Source organism: Poeciliopsis prolifica, unplaced genomic scaffold (assembly GCF_027474105.1).
Source record: "Poeciliopsis prolifica strain line A6 unplaced genomic scaffold, Auburn_PproV2 SCAFFOLD041, whole genome shotgun sequence".
NCBI lineage: Eukaryota > Metazoa > Chordata > Actinopteri > Cyprinodontiformes > Poeciliidae > Poeciliopsis > Poeciliopsis prolifica.
In genome coordinates this window covers 2,194,888-2,214,631 of record NW_026562416.1, presented here as the reverse complement: position 1 = coordinate 2,214,631, position 19,744 = coordinate 2,194,888, and the positions used below count along the sequence as shown (strand labels likewise).

Genomic DNA, 19,744 nt, shown 5'->3' with positions numbered 1-19,744 from the left:
AGAATCAATTGCGCTGCCATGTAGGATTGTTTTAGTATCTGATTAATCAGTTATGCTCATAAAGATGAAGAATGCTTTTTTATAAGTCTTAAATGAACATCTTTAGTACAACTTTGACTTAGTTTGCTAAAGTACTGTGTTCTTTCAGCAAAAGTCAGCATGTTCTTGTTAACGATTAATAACATTAGCTTTGAAAAATGGCACATTTTACAGATTGTTTGGCTTTAACCACTTAAGATGTTTTTTATCCAATCATAGAAATGAAATTCAATTAATTTTTTTATTTTAAATGCAAAAGGTATATATTTTGGGGTTTATTACTGCTCTGAATATGTTGGGGTTTTTTTTAGTAAATGGCTCTTTTTGAGTTTGTATTTTCTGGTTAATGATTAATCGATTACAAAATTGGCTTGAAAAATGGCACACTCTACAGATTTTTTATTGAATCACTTGCATCTTTTTATCCAATAACAGAAAAGCAATAAAAGATGAAAATAAACAAATAATTCAGTTAATTTGTTATTGCCTAAAATGCAATAACATCATTCCTCTAGTGAATCTGAAACGTGTGAAACTGAAACCACCCAAAACACTTGAGGAGTTTTGGGTAGAAGATATTTGCAGACAAACTTTATATCTTAAATGCATATATTTTTGTAAAGTTTTGGGGTTTATTACTGCTTTGAATATGTTGTTTTATTTAGGAAATGCTTCTTTTGAGTCTGTGTACTCCAGTTCACGATTAATCTGATAAATCATTTCTCATTAATCTGCTCTCTTTCTAAAGCTGTGAATGAGAGATTCTCTGAATGACTCCTGCGTGACTTTACAATTATTCTGCTTTTCTGGATGATTGCGGCATAGAAAGAAAATGGAGACGAGAGCAGAAATCAATATTGGAGGAACGACGGAGTATAATAGTAGCAAAGAGAGAGGGAGGAATAAAGTAACGGGAAGTTAGGTAATGGTCTTCCACAGGAAATAGAGTTCGTAGGGGCGGATTGACTCCGCGTTGAAATACACAGATAAAGGTCGCCTCGGAGAGAGAGAGAGAGAAAGGGAGGGTTTCAGAATGTGAGCGCAGGAGGAATTCCCCCGCCTCTACTGCCCCAGCCAAGAAATAGTGTGTGAGTAAGGAGTGCATGCAAAGAGGCTTGTCTGGGCAAAACTCACTATTTCCATGCTGCGTTGTAAGACTGTATTGTGTTTACCCTACAATATCGTCTCCTGTTTTCTTTGTGTACCTGCAGTGGATGCAGGCTTTGTGTAATGTGAGTAGGACTTGTTATGTAATGAGTTAAAGTGTAATGAATATGCTCTGCACACCATTCGGCTGGAAATTTGCCTCTTAAAATGACTGGTTACGGTTTGTATCCAGATTTTATCGTGGTGGCACTTTTCAGAAACCTTTCGCTTTAACTCATCTTTCCATATTGTGTGCAGTGTTTAGGCTTGTGTAAATGCCAGATGAGTAACCCACGCTTTCTGTTTTTTCTTTTTCTTTCTCACAGAGTCCTTGACAAGTGAGGTGAGCAAGTGCCAGGGTCGCACAACCAAAGGCAAGACAGAATGAGAAAAACAGGCCCCGACAGAGGAGAGAAGTAGACAGATAAAACGCAAACGGGAACGCCAAGGAGATACTCTGGGATAAATAAATAAAAAGATTTGTTTGGAGAAAAGGCCAGCAAGATAAAAAAAAAAGATGAAGCCGATAAAGAAGCAAGGTCGGCGCTCCCCTCAATCCAATCGGACCAAAGGCGGGAAGCGCCGCGGAGTCGGGGAGACCTCAGATGGCGGAGAGAAGAGAGATTCAGATGAGAACAGAGATGAAAGCGGATCCCCTCAAAACCGAACTCTCTCCTCGTCTTTCTCCTCCAGTTCCCACTCAGACTCCTCTCAGGCCGGCCTAGTGACAACGCGGGACGCTTCGGATGGGGAGGGAATGTCCGAGACTTCGGTTTTGATGGATTCAGGGAAGCTGCTGACATCCTCTGATGAAAGGTCCGGGAGGTCGGCGCTAAGCGGCAGCAGTAGCCACTGTGACAGTGGCGGCAGCAGCTGCAGCAACAGCAGCACGCCGAGTGCCAACAACAGTCCGAATCCCGCCTCCAGTCGGAAAACCGCCACTTTCAAGGCGCGTGTTCCCAAGAAGAAGTACACTTCTGAGCACTGCTCAACAGCTACTGCCAGCAACCATAGCGACCGTCCATCCTCTACACCCCCTCCTCCAAGTGGTGGGGTCCTCAACCGGGGGTCAGCGGGTTCAGGAGTTGAAGTCAATATCTCTTATTCTGACAGCAACAGTCAGAGTGGGAATCTGCTGGACAACTTTCCCAGTGGAGCAACTGGCAGGGAGAATTCCCAAGAATCCCCAGGACCTCCCACACTGTCTCTTGCAATGGAAAGGCCCGGAAGAAATGAAGAGCGAGTTTCCCCCAGTCCCCTGCCCAGATGTTCTTCAACAGACACTGCCAGCGAACACTCTGCTGACCTGGAAGTGGTCGGTGACATGCCGGCCATCGCACATTCTGCGTCTCATTCTGCGCCTCATTCTGCGCCCAGCCTATCCGACACCCTTTCAGACACACTGGCTAAAGGACTGAAAAACCAGCGTGTCCTCGCCCGCCAGCCCTGGAGGCACAAATCTGAGGAAGTAGAGGGTGAAATGAGAGACAAAGGGAGGAGTTCAGAATTTGTGTTCCGGGCTGGGGTGGTGCGTAAGGTCAGCGGCGAATTCGGTTGTTTGGAGGTGCAACTGAACGGCGAAAAGACGATGTGCAGTTATCCTTACCGCCATGATAGCCCTCCAGGGGTGGTAGAAATTATTTTAGATGCACCTCCACCTGGTGTCCATACAATACCCGTTGGCACCCGTGTCTGTGTACCATTTGGTGATGAAGACAGAAATGAGGGCCAGTTGCAGTGGTACAGAGAAGGCGTGGTGACTGAGGTGGACACACATCCTGCTGTGGCCAACCGTTACCGTGTCCTATTATCTGAGGGAAGGCTTCATTCTCTGGATGTAGAAGATAGCAGAGGTGCTACCCATGCTGTATGGGTCTCTCGGCAAACACTCCGTCTTCTGGTGCCACCGTGGGACCTAGATTTGCCATCTTGCGGTGGCCACGGAGGAGACGAGGCCATCAGAGAAAAGGATAAAAAACATGAAGAAAGGGAAGATATAGATGTGGAACAGGAGGTGTGTAACCTCAGCCAAGGAATGAACACTGGCATGGGTTCGATGTTTGGGAGGGAAATATCGTACCCGGGTATTATCACTGTCTCCTCGCCAGTTACTCGAGAATGGGAAATTGAGAAAAACCAGGAAAGGGAGAGAGAGCGTTTGAGGAAACAGGAGAGAGACAGAGAAAGGGAGAATAATGCAAAGCAGCAACAACACCACCCATATATGCCACTCACCCCTGAAGAAGACATGGAGGTGTCCCACTTCAACATGATCCCACTGGGGGCAATCATATCTGGGACCAAATCAAGACCAGTTCACCACCAGATTGTCTCAAAGCCCCCGTCTGGCTACCTCAATTCCCACCTGCCTGTTGTGCGGGGCATTGGGATTCCTTCCACACACCTGGCCCTCAATCCCCACCCTAATCCATCGAATGTCCTCTTAGGCCTTGACTCAACAAATGCCGCAGCTGGTGCTGTCATTACTGCCCGCCAGCTGCCTCCTTTGCCTCCCATCTCCTCCTCTGCATCCTCCAGAGCAGAGAAGACTTCTGGAGGAGGATCAGCCGGTGGCGGAGGAGGACCAGTGTCGGGTTCAAACTCTTCCTCTGCAAACCGTTCCCGCACTCCCCTCACAGCCGCCCAGCAAAAGTACAAGAAGGGAGATGTGGTGTGCACACCAACGGGCATCCGGAAGAAGTTCAACGGGAAGCAGTGGAGGAGGTTGTGTTCTCGGGAGGGCTGCTCCAAAGAGTCTCAACGTCGAGGATACTGTTCCAGACACCTTTCAATGAGGACCAAGGAGATGGAGGCCAGCGGAGGCGGCCGGGAGCGCAGTGGAGCCAGCAGCACCGGGACTCTAACGCCGTCCGACCTCCGACTGGGCAGTGGGAGAGCCAGCTCAGAGTTTGACTGGGATGAGACTTCAATGGAAAGCAGTGAAGCCAGCAGCCGTGGAGGAGACTCCCGTCCCCGCTTGGTGCTGCCATCCCTGCTTCCCCAGGACTTGTCTCGTTTTGACTTTGATGAGTGCGAGGCAGCAACCATGCTGGTTTCTCTGGGAGGTTCCCGCTCTGTCACGCCTTCATTCTCTCCCATTTCCAATCAGTCTCCATTCTCACCAACCCCGTCACCCTCCCCGTCGCCTCTCTTCGGCTTCCGCCCTGCCACTTTTAGTCCAATCACTGCCCCGCCTTCACTTAATCCACGCCGTCCTCGGCAGCTCAGTGGCACCAAGATGGGTACACCAGGCTCTGAACGAGAGCGCCACCTGTCAGGAATTGTACCCTCCATACAGACCAATCTCACCTTTACAGTCCCTATGAGCCCCAGCAAGAGAAGGCCTGAGACCCACCCTCCCCCTCCTCTACATTTAGTCCAGGACTACCAAAATAAATCGGACCAGCAGCAGCTGATGGGCGCAGGGGGCAGTATGGCTGGAGACCCAGCTGCTTTCAGAGTCCTCTCCCCCCACAGTCAGCCCACAACACCTTCCTCGCTTTCCTTTTCACGCCCTCGCAGCGCCACCAGCAGGCCATCATCCTCCGCTGCCTCTACGCCTCCACCCATGCTCGTGTCTCCAACGCCTCCTTCCCCATTACCCCAGGAGCCCTCCCCACGCCGCATAGTACCCCTTCGCGACTCCCCAGTCATCGTCCGCAACCCAGACGTGCCCTTGGCGAAGTTCTCAGATGGTCCATTAGTAAAAAGAGAAAGAAACCAGATGAGGGAGAAGAACCAGCCGCAGCACTCCGCTCCCCCAGGCCTGCAGGCCCCGGTCCCCATCAACGGGGCCACCACCAATCCGGCGGTCCTCCTGAGGAACCCTGCGTCCACCCTGGTCCTGGTCACCTCCAGTTCTGTAAGTATACCTTTAGAGTCAAAGGTGTTTTTTATGCAGATGTTTTAATATTTATGATGGGTTTTTATGTTAGGTTGTGCTGTGAAATATTTCTATTTCAGATTTATCGTTTCTGCTTTTTAGCAACGTTTAAATGCTTCAGAATTTTTTTAGTTCACTTCCTGTTGCGATGGAGTATTAGAGCCAGGCTAAGAAAATAAAAAAGTTAATTATGATAATAAAGGTCTAATCAACAGAAGAATAAAATTGCCCAGTACAACTTTATTGTCGTACTACTATAACTTTGTTCTTGTATTATTCTGACCTTATTCTGGAAATATTTTAATGCTATTTTTGTATTATTTCAGCTTTTTTTCTCATATTATTACAACTTTATTATTGTAATATTACAACTTCTCATATTATCCAAATAATATTCTGGTATTATTTCTTTATTCTTATTCTAAAAAATAAAGTTTATGCGATGAGTGATGTCATATTATTCTGAAATTATTCATGTAATATTATGACCTTGTTGTATTTTTATGACGTTATTCTCATAGTATTACAACGTACTCTTGTTAAGTCGTTATTCTGTTATTAGTACAACTTTATTATCATATTTTTCTGACTTTACTCTAGTAAAATTACAATTTTATTCATCTTATTACAACTTTATTTGTGTATTTTACCGACTTTTATCTATATCATCATTTAGATTAAGATGGTGTATACATTTAATTTGTGTTACACTTCAGTGTTCAGTTGCAAAGACTGCTGTTTGCCGGATGTTGAGTCTTACAAACCAAACAGATTCAACGTCTTTCCAATGTCTCTCCGCAGTCGTTGACCCCAGTCACAGGAGGTCACGCCGCGCTGTCCGGATCCTCCGTTTCCGCCCTGTCGGGCTCCGCTCTGTCCTCGTCCGGTCCTGGCGGCCGGGACCGGAAACCCGAAGGCTACCAGGACTCCTCGGGCGGTCCGCTGCCGCAGCCGGTGGCCTGCCACCCCACGCCGACCGCCCTGCTGCCGCTCATACTGCCAGCTGAGTCGCCGCACCCGACGCCGCGCAAGCAGATCATCATGGGCCGCCCGGGCACAGGTAAGGCAGGCGGAGGGCGTGGCGGCCAGACGACACCTGTGGGTTTGACCTTTTGTTTATGTCAGAGGCAGAAATCTGCTGAGCCACGCTTGGTTTTACTGCGCTCCTCTCGGTTTCTTTATCCCTCTGGGTTTACAGCCGTGTCATCAGAGTGCTTTGGTTATGACTCATGGACGGTTTACAGCTGCTGGTAGCGTAACATTTTAGAAAACGCTTTTCTGTCCCTCAGTTTTCAACTGAGAGGAAACTTTATCCACTCCAGTCGGCTGCAAACTGCTGTCTTAGAAATGCTAAATTTTTCTCTGAGGGGAAAAAAATTCCTGTTTTGGCCGGAGCTTCAGCTGTGAACTCAGGGGAAAGGAACGCTTTTACGTTCACGCCTCTTTGAAACACAGAGTTGTTGCCAATTCCCAACTGGAGTCAATTTTACGTAATTTATGCAATTTTATTAAAGGTACATTTCTAAAATTTGCTAGCAGGAAACATTCGATTGTGTCAAGTAGATGGGAAATGCCAGAGCGTCTGTTTGAGAGTCAAAGTAGGAGTTAATTTGTAGGTTCTAAACATTATTTAAATTTAACATGAAGTGTAAAAAACAAAATACACAAAAGATTGTTTTCATCAATTTGACTAAAATTGAGAAGCTGTGTGTTGAAAAAACTAAGTACACCCTTGCCTGTACGACAGGATTTAATAAGAACTGCATTGATTAACTGATTGTGTCCAGGTGTGATCACCATTCAACACATTTTTCATTTAACCACTTAAACGTACTTATTTTGGTTTAGAAATTCATAAAATTACATCTCTGAGAATGTTGTTCTCTCAGTAAATTACCTCTGTATGGCGACTAATCAATTACTAAATTAGTTAATGATTATTTCAGTAGTCTGATTAATAATTTCTGAAAGAATCATTTATTTATCTTTTGTTGAATATCACCCAGCTCTACCTCCTCAAACTGTTGATTTGTGGGTGTTTTCAGCATAAGTTTAAGGGTGTACTTACTTTCTTCTTCCAGTAGCTGCTCCTTTGTGTTTGCAGGTGCTTAGCTGTGTGTCCTGGGGTGTAACTGTACTGCATATCTGGGATCAGACGTTTGCATGAAAGAAAATGTGCTCGGAGGAGTTCAGGTGCTTGGGTTCATCGTGTTCTCTGTGCCTGTTTCCATGCCAACTTTGTGAATATGACAGCATGTGCAAGCGCTGGAAATGTAACTGTGATTTTTTCCGTTTTAAAAATGACCCGACGTCGGAAATCCGGTCGCTTCATGCTGACATTTGAGGAGTTTGTAGAGGTGCAAAGTAAAATGACATCCTTTTACATTTCACCTCCTGATGTTAAATAATCTCTTAACTTTAAAATGAAGCTGCGTTTCCGCGCTGAGGTGTGAATATCAACAGCTTTTATAATGAGCTGCTCTGGCAACATCCCAAACCTGCTGCTGGCTGCGTGTAAAGTGTGACTCAGTGCATGTAGTGCTTGTTTCTGTCATTTACACGCGTGTTTGTGAGAGATAAGAGAAACATCACTGGAAGTGTTGATATGTCTGGACATGTCCTCCACTCCTCTGCGAGACACAGTCCTGTTTCTGTCCTCAGACAATCAAACAGGCTCAGGTGGAGCATTAAGGCCACTTGATGCGAATTCGCTTCAGGGGGGTAATCGCATCGCCGACGTGTTGTCATGGATACGGCGCTCCGCCGGTCCGGTAAATTGTCCGAGCTGATTACAGCCGTGCACTTTTCTCTTTCTGCCTGCTTGTCACGTCCTTCGCACTGCCACTAATGGCCACCTGCCTCTCCAGTGTAGTACTTTCTTTGCCATGCATTTTTAAAAAAGAAAACGAAAACGGCGCCTAAAGGCTGCAGAGGCTCCAGGCAGCGCGACTAAATATAACCCAGCGCCTCTGCAGCTGCATTGGCAGCATAAGTTTCATCACTGCTCTCAGATGCTGCGAGAAAACGCAGCACACATTGAATACATTAGCATGTAGCTGATGAACGAATTTATTTATTTAAGTTTAAACACATTGATTACAGATTAAGGACTCAGATTGATGTTTCCCAGACAATACGGTGATAAATCAATTTTAGCAAATAATCTTGTTTTTGGTTTGTGAAGATTTAATTTTTGGAGAATATGTTTTTGTCCATTTTTTTCCCAATGGACAACTGTAGAACTGTAGACAGAACAATGAAAAAGAGTACGTTTATGCCAAAAACCTCTGGAATTGTGAAATTAAGCTCAGAAATGTTCATGAAAAAATGAAATTTCTGAGCTTGAAAAATTTAACATTTGGCAGAAAAAAAACAGACATTTTGAGATGAATCTGAAGAATTTTATTCTTTTTAATTTATTAGTTGAAAGTCAAAATTTTGCTGGAAAAATACTGCAAAATGTTTGGATTAATCTCAGAATTCTTCAAGATTTTCTTTTAATTTTCTGAGTTTCAATAGACTTTTTGATATTTTTACAGTCTCAGAAGTCAAAAATATTCAACTTGAAACTAAGAAATTCACATGTTTTTTTAACAGAATATTTCTGAGATTAATCTTAAAATTTTTGGAGGACATGTGCTCTTGTTCTTTTTTTTTGTACCTACAAAGGCCCTCAAATGGCCCTTGCTTACTTCAGAGTGATGTCAGCACGCCCAAGGCGCCCTACTTCTTTTAGCAATAAGTTAAAGTTTTTGGTGACTGAAAAAAAGACACTTCTAGGTAATGGCAGTGATCTGATAGCTAGCAACCCCAGTGGAATTCCAGCATGTTTGGTCAGTTGGTTAATGGCTGCTTGAAAAGACGGTTGTTTTGTTGTTGATATACCATTGAGAAACCCCTTGCTGCATCATTGTTGGTTGTGCAGAAGGCTCTACTTCTGCTTTTCAAAGCGTACAGATCATGTTTTATATAACTTGTTTATCACATGGTCAGAACTTCACCTTTAACACTACTTAAATGTTATTTTCTGGGAACTTTGTCATTCAGTAATGACCAAGATATTGTTGATTTTTATTTATGACTGAAGGGTGGAAGTAAAACAGTGGAACTGAAAGTGAGTTGCCACCTCAATTTTTGACATTGAAGAGTCATGTTTAGTCTGCAACGTGTTACTGTCAAAATGTTAACATTTTTCAAAAGTTCAGGAGCCATTATTTTACAATAGATAAAACTAATAAAACACTTTCCACTTGAAAGCCAGACACTGGTGTATAAGGCCAAGAAATACTTTTGACTCTGCAGCAAGAACAAGAACAAATTGGGCCGTCAGATTTTAAATTCCTCAAGGACTCTAGCAGATTTTCTAGGATACCAAGTATTAGCAGATATTAGCTCTTTTCTAGTTTAAACTCTGTTTGCGAGTTTCAAGAAGTAAAATCACAGAATTTGAGTCTCATATTTTTGTACACAGTTGAAATATGAGGTGTGAGCAGTTCTTAGCTGTTAGCAGGTGCTAATGTGTGTTACTAGTGTGAAAATGGTTTAACACCAAAATGTTTCTGATGATTTCTGGAGAATTGGATTCATATTTTCTTCCTTGTTAACACCAGAAAACTGCCAGAGTGTGATCCGGTCTCACATATGAAAACCTTTGGTGTTGATCCAAGGTTGAGCTTATAAGAGGCGCTTGAAGATAATTAGCTTTGCTGCAGCACATTGATAAGTGCTTACAAGTCTTCCAGGTAATCTCTGATGACTATTTTTGTATTTATTTCATCATACATCTAATATATGAAACCACAATATTAATAGACAAGCAAGTGGTAAACAGCATGCAAGCAGGGAGAGCATCAAGCACTAATCTATATTAAGCTTCTACATTTGCTTGCAGTGTATTCTCAGGAGAAATACCAACTCTGCTCACACTTGGGCTCATTTTCTGTATGTGTAGCCACAACTGTGGGAGGAAGCAGTAAAAAAAGTGTTGATTTTGCACTTTTGTTGGGTCACATTTTGACTCTCGTGCATTTTCAGTGTAAATATCAGATAGGATGGTGTTTTATATGCACAACAGATAACGCTGCAATCCTGTTGCACCTCTCATTGATGGTGGAAACTGTCTAAGAAGCGTCTTCTTTAATTGGTATTAGGTCCAATTAAAGATGAAGAGAAATGGCTTAAAGTATTCTTGAAAACCATCTATTGCTAATTTAGTGCAATAAATTACATCCAGATTGTAAATTGTAACTAAAAAATAACCAAACGGTGAAGTTGGATGATGAGGATGATTGAAACATGGCTACTGATAGAATAGCTTAGAATATAAATATTTTTATTGTCTTAGAGCAGAAATATGGCAAGCAGTTAGGATTTAAAAGAAAAAAAAAGATTTAAAAAATAATAAATTGGACTGGCTGTACTGAAATGAAAACGTCCCTCTAGGATTAATAAAGCATATTCATTCATTCATTCATTCATTCATACAAAACATGAAATACTGTACAGTTATCAATAATATCATACTCTGATTTAAAGAAATGTTCAACTGAGAAGCATAATTTAAAAAAATGTCGAAGATGTGCATAAATTAAATTATAACTGCAGAAACAGCAGAGATGATATTTTCTGTTCTAATGTTAAATGTTCATTAGAATTGAAAGTTTATTTCTCTTTGTCAACTTGCATTATTATGCCATTTCCATTATATTGCTGGACGATAAGTTTATCAAAACACCTTGTGTTATAAATTTGCTGCAGTGACAGGCCTGAAACAGCAGATCTGTGCATTTTGCCTGGTGGTGTTTACAAAACAACATGAAATGAGCCAAGAAGAGGTCAGCCAGTTCGTGTCCATTTAACTCTCAAATATTACACTCATTTTGTATCATAGCCGCCGATAGCCTGCAGCTATCTGACTCAAGTTTGTTTGTTTATGTTGCGTAACAAAACAGTGTCAGCTCCTTGAGGTCTGCAGTAAAAAAGCAATGAAATATTCAGAATCAGCTGCAGAGCTACGTCCAGAACGAGTCAATAATGTATTCTAGTTTACGAGTTGTAGTGAAGCTGAATATGACCTCTGACCCACTCGTGTTCCCATGAGCTCTGACCCGTCAGGGGTTCTGTCCCGCGTTAACAAACCCGCTTTATGTGGGTCAAACATTTGAATAAAGTTAACTTCCTCAATCTGAAGTTCCTCCCGCAAACAGCCGGGTTAAAACTAGCAGAAAGATGCAAACAGAGAGGATTCAGTCGTAATAATCGTCAGGATCAGCATTTAAAATGGCAGAGTGTAAAATTATTCTGACGATTAACCAATTAATCGGACATATTCTTCATGCTTTTTATTTAGCCACTTAGACTTATTTTGTAAAATATTAGAAATATGTTAAAAGATGCAAATAAACAATTCAATTCAATGCAAAATGTATAGATTTTTGTTCAACCTTCGCTTAATTATGGCTCTAAATGTGTTTTTTTTCCAGCAAGTAACTTTTTTTTGAGTCTGTATATTTTAAGTAAATCAGTTGACGATTATTTTAACAACCGATTAATCACAATTAATCGTTTTCACTACATATGCAGCTCCATTTGGAATATTTTCCATATTGGAACCATTTTAATACTTAATTAGCAGATTATTAATATAAATTGAACCTTTTAGGGCTGCATGATGATGGATGAATCTTTCAAACTTGTGTTTTAAAGTATTTCTCTACAGGGAAACATGTAGTAAAAATGTTTACTAGGTGTAGAGCAGGGGTGTTTAAACTTTTTATTACACGGACTAATTTAGTCAAAAGTATGTGAGGGCCAAGAAAATGAAAATAAAACTTAAATAAATTAAGTGATAAAATGCTGATATTCATGGGACTCATCAAAATGTAATGTTTAGTGCTTTTCTTAAACTGTATGACGACTTTGTATTTTGGGGTTTTTATGAAGTAAAGCACTTCAGCTTGCCTTGTTGCTCAAATTTGCTGCACAAATAAACTTGATTGATTGATTGATTGATCAGAAATACTAAATTTAAGGAGGAGTTTGCACATTCACTCTATTCATAGAAATACGTGGATTTTGGTTACTTTCTTTCAAAACGCGTTATATTTAGTCAGTTTTAATAAATAGAAACTGACTAGTATGTTGCTTCATGCTGTCCATATTTAATGTTTTCCATTGTAAGAAAATTAAAGCCTCCTAGAGCATCTCATTTTCATAATTGATGGTTTAAAAGTGGTAAAAGTGTGAAGAATTAGTTGTTTTGTGTATCTTTGCATGATTTTTTTGCAGACCAGATCAAAGAAAGTGCTGAAAAATAACAGGTTCCCTCATCAGAGCCGCTCACCACATGACCCCTCGACCCTCATGACCCCTCGACCCTCATGACCCCGAGTCTGTATATTTTAATTAAATAAAATATACAGACTCGAGGGCTGAAATGTGTCTGAATGCTCCATTCATGCACTTCCTGTTTAGGGCCTTTCTATGAAAGTCTGTTTTTCATGCAGCCAGAGGGCAGAACATGGTCTTCCTCTGAAATCACAACTAACATCGTCACATTTCACCTTTATTTTCTTTGTTTTTTCCACAGTTTGGACCAACGTGGAGCCTCGGTCGGTGCCAGTGTTCCCCTGGCATTCGCTCGTCCCATTCCTGGACTCCAGCCAATCAGGAGCGGCTGGCCAGCGGGCTGATGGCCACCAGCTTGTTAATCAGAGCAAAGGTAGCGACGTGACCTTCATCAATAAAGTATATTCACTTATTCAAAATTATTATTTAATTTAATCCAAATTGTTTTACGTGAATGGAATTTAATCTATTTTATTTACTTATTTAATTTTAAAGTATTTTAATCTTATTTTTAAATTTGGTTTAGTTCTTTACTATTTTACATATTTGTTTATTTTATTTATTTCTAATTTATTTAATTTTAAAGTAAATTTTTAATTTAACTTATTTACTATTGTGTTTAATTTATTGATTTTTTTTTATTTTTTTGTTGAAATTATTGTAAGTTATTGTATTGTGTTTTTTATTTTACTTTATTTTAATGTAATTCAGTACTTAATTTTTTATGTATTCTTTTTACTTATTTATTTATTTTATTTCATTTACTTCTATTTTTTTATTTAATCCATTTTTAGTTTAATTTACTTGCCTACCGATATTTTAGGTATATTATATTATATTATTATATATTTTTACATAAGCTACAAAGAAAGGAAACCTCCCACCTTTCCTGTTTTTGGTCAGGATTGCTAAAACAGTTTCTATCTCCTTAATGACAGAAGATTTTTTTTATTTTTGCGTTATTTAAATTGAGATTACTTTGCCTGTAAGGAATTTGGGGAAAGCCCAGATGATGGTTCACATCGTCTGAGATAAACTGAAGCCCAGCTGTGGATGTATTTTGAGGTTTTCATATAAAGAACGACTGGGGCTGGGAGGCCATTCAGTCGAGAAGAATGCGTTCTGTTTTTAAATGAAGTCTGATTTTAACTCATTTTAAACCTTTTATTTTGTAGAGCCTCGCTGTGGTGTGGCCCTGGTGAGCGAAGGGCGGCCGGGCCCCTCGGAGCCGGACAGAGGGTCGCCGTCTCGCCCTCCCCCGACCAATGACAATCCCCCAGCAGACCGGGGCGGGGCGGACAGCGAGACAGAGAGCGATATCGATGATCCGTGAGTACGCTGCAGGTTCTTAATCACACAGAAAGAAATATTCATAAATGATTAAAGGAGTTCTACTTTGTAAAATTAACTTTTTGCACATTTTTATAGTTCAGTTTGAGTCTAAACTGCTTGTAAAAACAGCCAAACACTTTACAAAAAACCCACCCAGTTGGCAGCAACTTAGTTTTTTGGTCTCTGGAAATGATGGGCAGTGCACCGTTACCTAGCAACCCCAATGGCTGCTGGAAAAGAGCCGTTTTGTTGTTGACTTGCCGTCCAGAAACCACTTTCTGCATTCTTGTTGTGTGGAGCCTGCTGCACACAACAACTCCACTTCTGCTTTTCAAAGATGCATGATTGCATAGTTATGTCCATTTTGGCGTGCGAGTTTATTTGGATTTAAAGTGACGAGGCGCTCTAATGCAGCTGAAAGTTAAAATCTCATTATCGAAGAATGATTTTGTGCAAAATATTTAATGAATACGCTTCTGTCTTGTGGAGCAATTATGTGTCATTTTCACAGCATAAACACAAAATCTTACCAAATGGTTTGGTCCACAACTATATTAGTACTTAAATAAGACTAAACTAACTTACAAAGAAGCTTCTTTTAAGTCAATTATTCCTTAATATTGATTTTTTTTAAAGTACTAGTTCTAGGAGATTTCTACCAGACATTTTACCGTCAATAAAATCAGCCAATGGGCTGATAAAAAATAGATTTAATATAATTTTTTGTTAAATTATGTCAGATTAGGGCTGCCAGATATGGACAGTAAATGCCTCAGTCTGTCCTCCCCTGGACTGAAGTTCAAACTGAATGCAGCTTTTATAATTTTTATTTTTCTGTTCAAATTGTGAACCTGCCGCAATGGCGTCTACGTTGCTTCAATTTACACCCCACTTCCTACTTTTACCCGCATTTGGTTCTAATTTCCGCCCCTGGTTGGGTTTAGTTTTAATAAAATTTCAGCTCCTGGGTTGAGTCCACAGCTGAGCACAGATTTCTTTCCTTGCTTGCCTGAATATTTTCCTCTGAAGTCAGGTAAAACCGTGACGTCTGGTAATATTTTCTCAGTTTCTGATCAAGCCCCTCGCTTCCTCTCTGCAACTCTGTGTATGACTCACAGCTAAGTGGGTAGTAGCTGTGATTAGATGCAGCTTTTCGTGCAGTGAGAGCCTTTAAAACTCAAGGCCTCCGCCGACAGGTGCAGCAGAACTCGAAGGGAAGCGGCGCCTTTGTCTGCGAGTGTTTGTCTGCTGGGAGTCGGTACAGTTCGTTCTTGTTCGGGCTTCGTGTCTGCATCTGGCTCGTTTCTCTTTCACAGTGACTCAGACATGCTGTCTGGTTCGTAGTGCAGTTATGAATGTTCCAGGGTCACTGGGATCTCAGAAGCCGGCAGCCCCAAACAAATACAAAAGTCTTACACCTGATTTTTCTCTTTCTCCTTCCTGTGCTTCGCTTTGAAAGTGTCACTGATGAAAACAAAGTCGACACGCTTATCGACCTCGGGGGCTTTGGTTCAGCTTTGCTAGGGTTGCTGTTTTTGTTTAGCTGTTGAAGCAAAATGACAAACGGAAACGCCCCCATATGTGAAAACATGTACACAAAATAAAGATGACATTTAATCCTCCAGCGAACCGACTCGCTGATCCCTCTGCTGAGGTTTCTGACTTTTGCTTTGTCATTTTTCCCTAAGATAATCAAAACAAATGTCAAGTAGAAACAGAATTCAGGTTATTATGGTTTTTAAAGTTTTGCTTCTCACCAAAAAAATCTAGTTTTTAGTGCAGATATCTGAGTACACTTAAAATTAGACAAAACAAAGATACAGACATATTTCTTGTAACTAAACTAGCATTTTTTAATCAATGTTAAAAATTATTAGCATAACAGCAGCTCCCCTATCATGCTGAAAAATTACTTTTTAGTTACTTTTGTCTTATTTCTAGTGCGCTATAATATTTGTGCTAAAAACTAGACCAAAAATATTTTGCAGGATTTTGTTTTCCAGTGAAATAAAAAACATTTCTTTTAAAATTCTGGATCTATGATCATATTCCCACAAAAAAAGAAGAAAAATCTTAGTTTATTCTTGACTTGCTTAAAAAAAGTCACATTTTTGGTGATTTTTAGTTTTTAAACATTTTTGACCTCACAATTATCACGTTTGAGGTGATAATTTTCTGAAACCATATTAATTTATATCCAGTGTAGTTTTAATTCTTGTATGCAGGGTGTGTTTCTGCTTGCTCAGGGTTTTTGATGACCCACCAGAAAAGTCTCTGGAGCATGACGCTGCATTTGCATGCAGCAAACGAACTCAGATCCCTCCATGTGCTTCACAGTGGGAGGTATCCGTGGTGTAATCGTGCTTTTATCTGTGCAAAGATGAATAAAAGCAGAACCTTTGAGGTAAAGATCTGAAACTTTTACCCTTAAGACTAGTCCAGTCTGCATTTTCGCTTTTCAAATCCACAACATACCATCTGAGTTCTTGGATAAAAACACAATCTGTTTCATCATTTATTTTCGAAAAGATGTGTTAAAACTCAGCTTTTGAAATAAAGTTATCTTCTGCAGAAAGGCAAAACGTGGGAGAAATAATGTTAAATAATTCAGAGCTAAACATTTTTATATTTTTAGATTTTACTGAAGCTTAACATAACATTAAACTTTAGGTTGTTTTGCCATGTTTTATTAGATACTAATTGGTTCATTGACTGTTGTTACTAAATGTCCAGGTGTTGATATGGAAAACCCATCAATGCACTGCAAAAAGACAAAGTTGAAATAAGACAGATAACTCACAAGTAACTTTTCAGCAAAATAATGGAGCTTAGTTTAAATCAATAACTGCTTAATGTTTACAAAAAGAACTAGTTCCATTTATTATTTAACTTACAAGAAAAATCTGCTGTTGTCATTGAAAAAACTAGTAACATTGTCATCAACGTCAATCATTTTTTAAAGTTCAAACAAGCTCCCACATCCATGTTAGCTGTGTTTTTGTTTTCTGTTTTTATTTGCACTAGAAACCAGTGCAAAACACTTGGTTAATATTTTGTGTTTTTGTGGTGTATTAATCTTCCTGAAAGTCCCTCAGATTGAGGAATCTCCCCTCACTTCCAGCTGGACTTTCAGTTTCCCTCTCCTCTGTGTTTTTGATGCAGGTTTTCCCCCGGAGTGGGGAACGACCCGTCTCCCTCCGCCGGGCCCATAAAGAGACGCACGCAGTCGCTCAGCGCTCTGCCCAAAGACGGAGACAGGAAGGTGAGTAATCCGGGCTGACCGTCACTGACCTTCACTGACTTCAGTATGTTTTACTGGGATTTAGTGCATTATTATGGGCTTTTTCAATCTAGAAATTAATATTTTTACAACTCTCGGGTCTTTTGCGGCGTCCATTTCTAGTTTTCTTCTGGTATTTCCTGCTCTGGTATTTCCCAGCTCCATTCATCTGCCCTTCTCAACTATGGAGGACCAAAAAAATATAAATATTTTGTTTTGCATTTTCTTTAAACATGTTTTTGACAAGAACCTTTTATATTTCGTTCCTGATGAAAACGCGTGCAAAATGAAGAACAAAACATATATATTTGTCATAATTTGTGGTCAGAGATGGTGAGGCAGACGCTGGGCACCGCAGGTTTCAATGATGATTTAATGATGAATGGCGCACAGATAATCCAAAAGCAACACAGAATGAGTGGAAACCATGGCATGTTTTTCTGCCTCTGAAATCCCCGCAGAGGGAGAAGGATTACATCCGCCGGCCCATGAACGCCTTCATGATCTTCAGTAAACGCCACCGAGCGCTGGTGCACCAGCGGCACCCCAACCAGGACAACCGGACCGTCAGCAAGATCCTGGGCGAGTGGTGGTACGCTCTGGGCCCCAACGAGAAGCAACAGTACCACGACCTGGCCTTTCAGGTTAGCATGGAAACCCTCACTGATCGGACCCACTTCAAAGAGTCAGGCTGCATAAAAATCTTCATTCATTACAGATTTCATTTTGTGAATCAATTTTTGAAGATTTTGAATTTTTAGGGGAGAATTTGTGCCAAAGCTTTCGTCTCCATAGTGATGTCAGCAAGCTCGGGGCGGCCATCTTGTTTGACAGATTCTATTTATTGGAATTTGATTTCAGGTCATCAGAACGAATATCAGGGCGAGGCTACGACCTGAACGCGTTTCAATCACGAGAATCATAGGAATACCAGGATAAAGTTTTACAGTAATAATGTAAGAATAAAGTCATAAGGTTAGAAAAACCAGGTTGCAATTTTATAAATACATGAAAGCAACATAGAATAAAATGAGGAAAACTTATATTGTTTTAACAGATAAGGTAATGATTCAAATTTGAACACAATATTTTGGTAATAATAAACCTTTTTCTCCCGTTATTTATTTATATTCCAACTTAATAAGACTTATAATAATAAAATAAACGTCCTAGCCTGGCTCCAATTTTTTGTTGTAGAATTGACCTGAATTGAAAATCCAAATAAAAGCTGCTTGTTAAACAAGATGGTCGCCTTCTTTATGTCACGTCATGCAAAAAATCCAAATTTTGCAAAAAGAAACTAAAAATTGACAAACTGATTTAACAATTTATTTTCCATATTTGGTAGAGACTCTGCAACATATTTTAAATAATAAATAAAATCTGAGTCTTTGGAAGTAGAACTTTCACATTTCTACTGTTTTCCGTTCGATTTTCTGTTTTACGTTCTTTCTTCTCCTGCAGGTGAAAGAGGCTCACTTCAAGGCCCACCCCGACTGGAAGTGGTGCAACAAAGACCGCAGGAAGTCTCTGTCCGAGGGCCGGGGGACGCCGAAGGAGCTGCGAGAGAGGAGCATGTCGGAGAGCATGGGTGAGTCTGCAAAAGTCACCATTTCTCAAAGCTCTGCAACACATTCATTTAGTTTTCTCTACCGTTTCAACAGCTGGTTTATTTTGGTACCAAGTCTGATTTTAAGATCAAAAACACATTTTTTTTATTTTAAATGTTCACACAGAGTTCACAGGGCTTGAAGTTCTTGAAAATGTTGGAATTTAAATTATGTTTTTCCAACAGTTGGAAAGTGTTTAATATTCAAACTGCACAGTTTTGTAATAAAGTCCCATTTAAAAATTGATTAAAAGCCTAACACAGTTGAAACCAGATATTTTCATACACTTAATAAAAATACACATTTTTTCTAGCTGAAGTTAAATCAGACTAAAAACCTTGGCCACAAAAGGTTGTTTTCATATTGTTTTATGAAAATCTTAAAAAATTCATTTTAATTGTTCTACAATTTTACCTTTTAAAATAATTTTCTGAACATTAAAATGAAATCCAAAACCTATCATCTTAATTTATTAGCAATAAGAAGAAAATCTCACATGTTTCCAACATCATAAATAAATAAAAACAATTCAAAATGTTTTATTGATCTTGTCCCTGATGAGGCTTTCTGCTCTTTCCCCAGATGCGCTCTCGGAGTCCCAGGTGCTGGAGGGAAAAGGCGGAGGTCCGGGCTGGCCGGGGGCATCGGAGCGTCGAGGGGGGGGTTCGGGGGGCCAACAGCCCCGTCCCCGAGCCTTTTCCCAAAGTGCCGTTCACACCCTGGAGCAGAGGGAGAGGCAACGGGAGCTGGAGAAGAAGGTATGAGGTCGTTAATCTGAGCCTCCCAGGCAGAAAAATAACAAAGAAACTTTCTTATCAAAATGCTTTGATGGCGCCTTTTCACTATTTTTCACCAGAATCATGCAGCAAAACCATCTAACAACACAAAGACAGATGTCTTTAGGTGGTAGTTTTCAACAAAGAAACCCAATTTCTCATTAGTTTGTCCTTAAAGGATAAATTATACAATGTTCCTTGAATATATTTTACACAAACTATTCCTTAGATAGTGAGATTTCAGTCTCAGAGGCCTTTTGTCTCTTTAAATCTCAATTGCAAATGGCAATTGAGATCATTTTAATTTATCATGCAATTGATTTATTGCTTA

The 19,744-nt window shown here is 40.4% G+C and overlaps 1 protein-coding gene across 4 annotated transcripts in view; it reads left to right on the top strand.

Annotated features, from left to right (window-relative positions):
• Window positions 1–19,744, top strand: part of cica (capicua transcriptional repressor a) — a 39,695-nt gene that overhangs the window by 3,685 nt on the left and 16,266 nt on the right. For 3 of the 4 annotated variants that reach the window (XM_055055092.1, XM_055055091.1, XM_055055089.1), the window contains exons 2-9: window positions 1,512–5,047; window positions 5,870–6,128; window positions 12,657–12,788; window positions 13,591–13,744; window positions 16,910–17,009; window positions 17,489–17,671; window positions 18,492–18,618; window positions 19,220–19,395. In XM_055055092.1, coding sequence (XP_054911067.1) covers window positions 1,703–5,047; window positions 5,870–6,128; window positions 12,657–12,788; window positions 13,591–13,744; window positions 16,910–17,009; window positions 17,489–17,671; window positions 18,492–18,618; window positions 19,220–19,395 — 4,476 coding nt within the window. In that variant the 5' untranslated portion in view covers window positions 1,512–1,702. Of the gene's footprint in view, window positions 1–1,181; window positions 1,272–1,511; window positions 5,048–5,869; window positions 6,129–12,656; window positions 12,789–13,590; window positions 13,745–16,909; window positions 17,010–17,488; window positions 17,672–18,491; window positions 18,619–19,219; window positions 19,396–19,744 lie in introns of those variants that run through there. The other variant, XM_055055090.1, reaches the window with a different exon arrangement.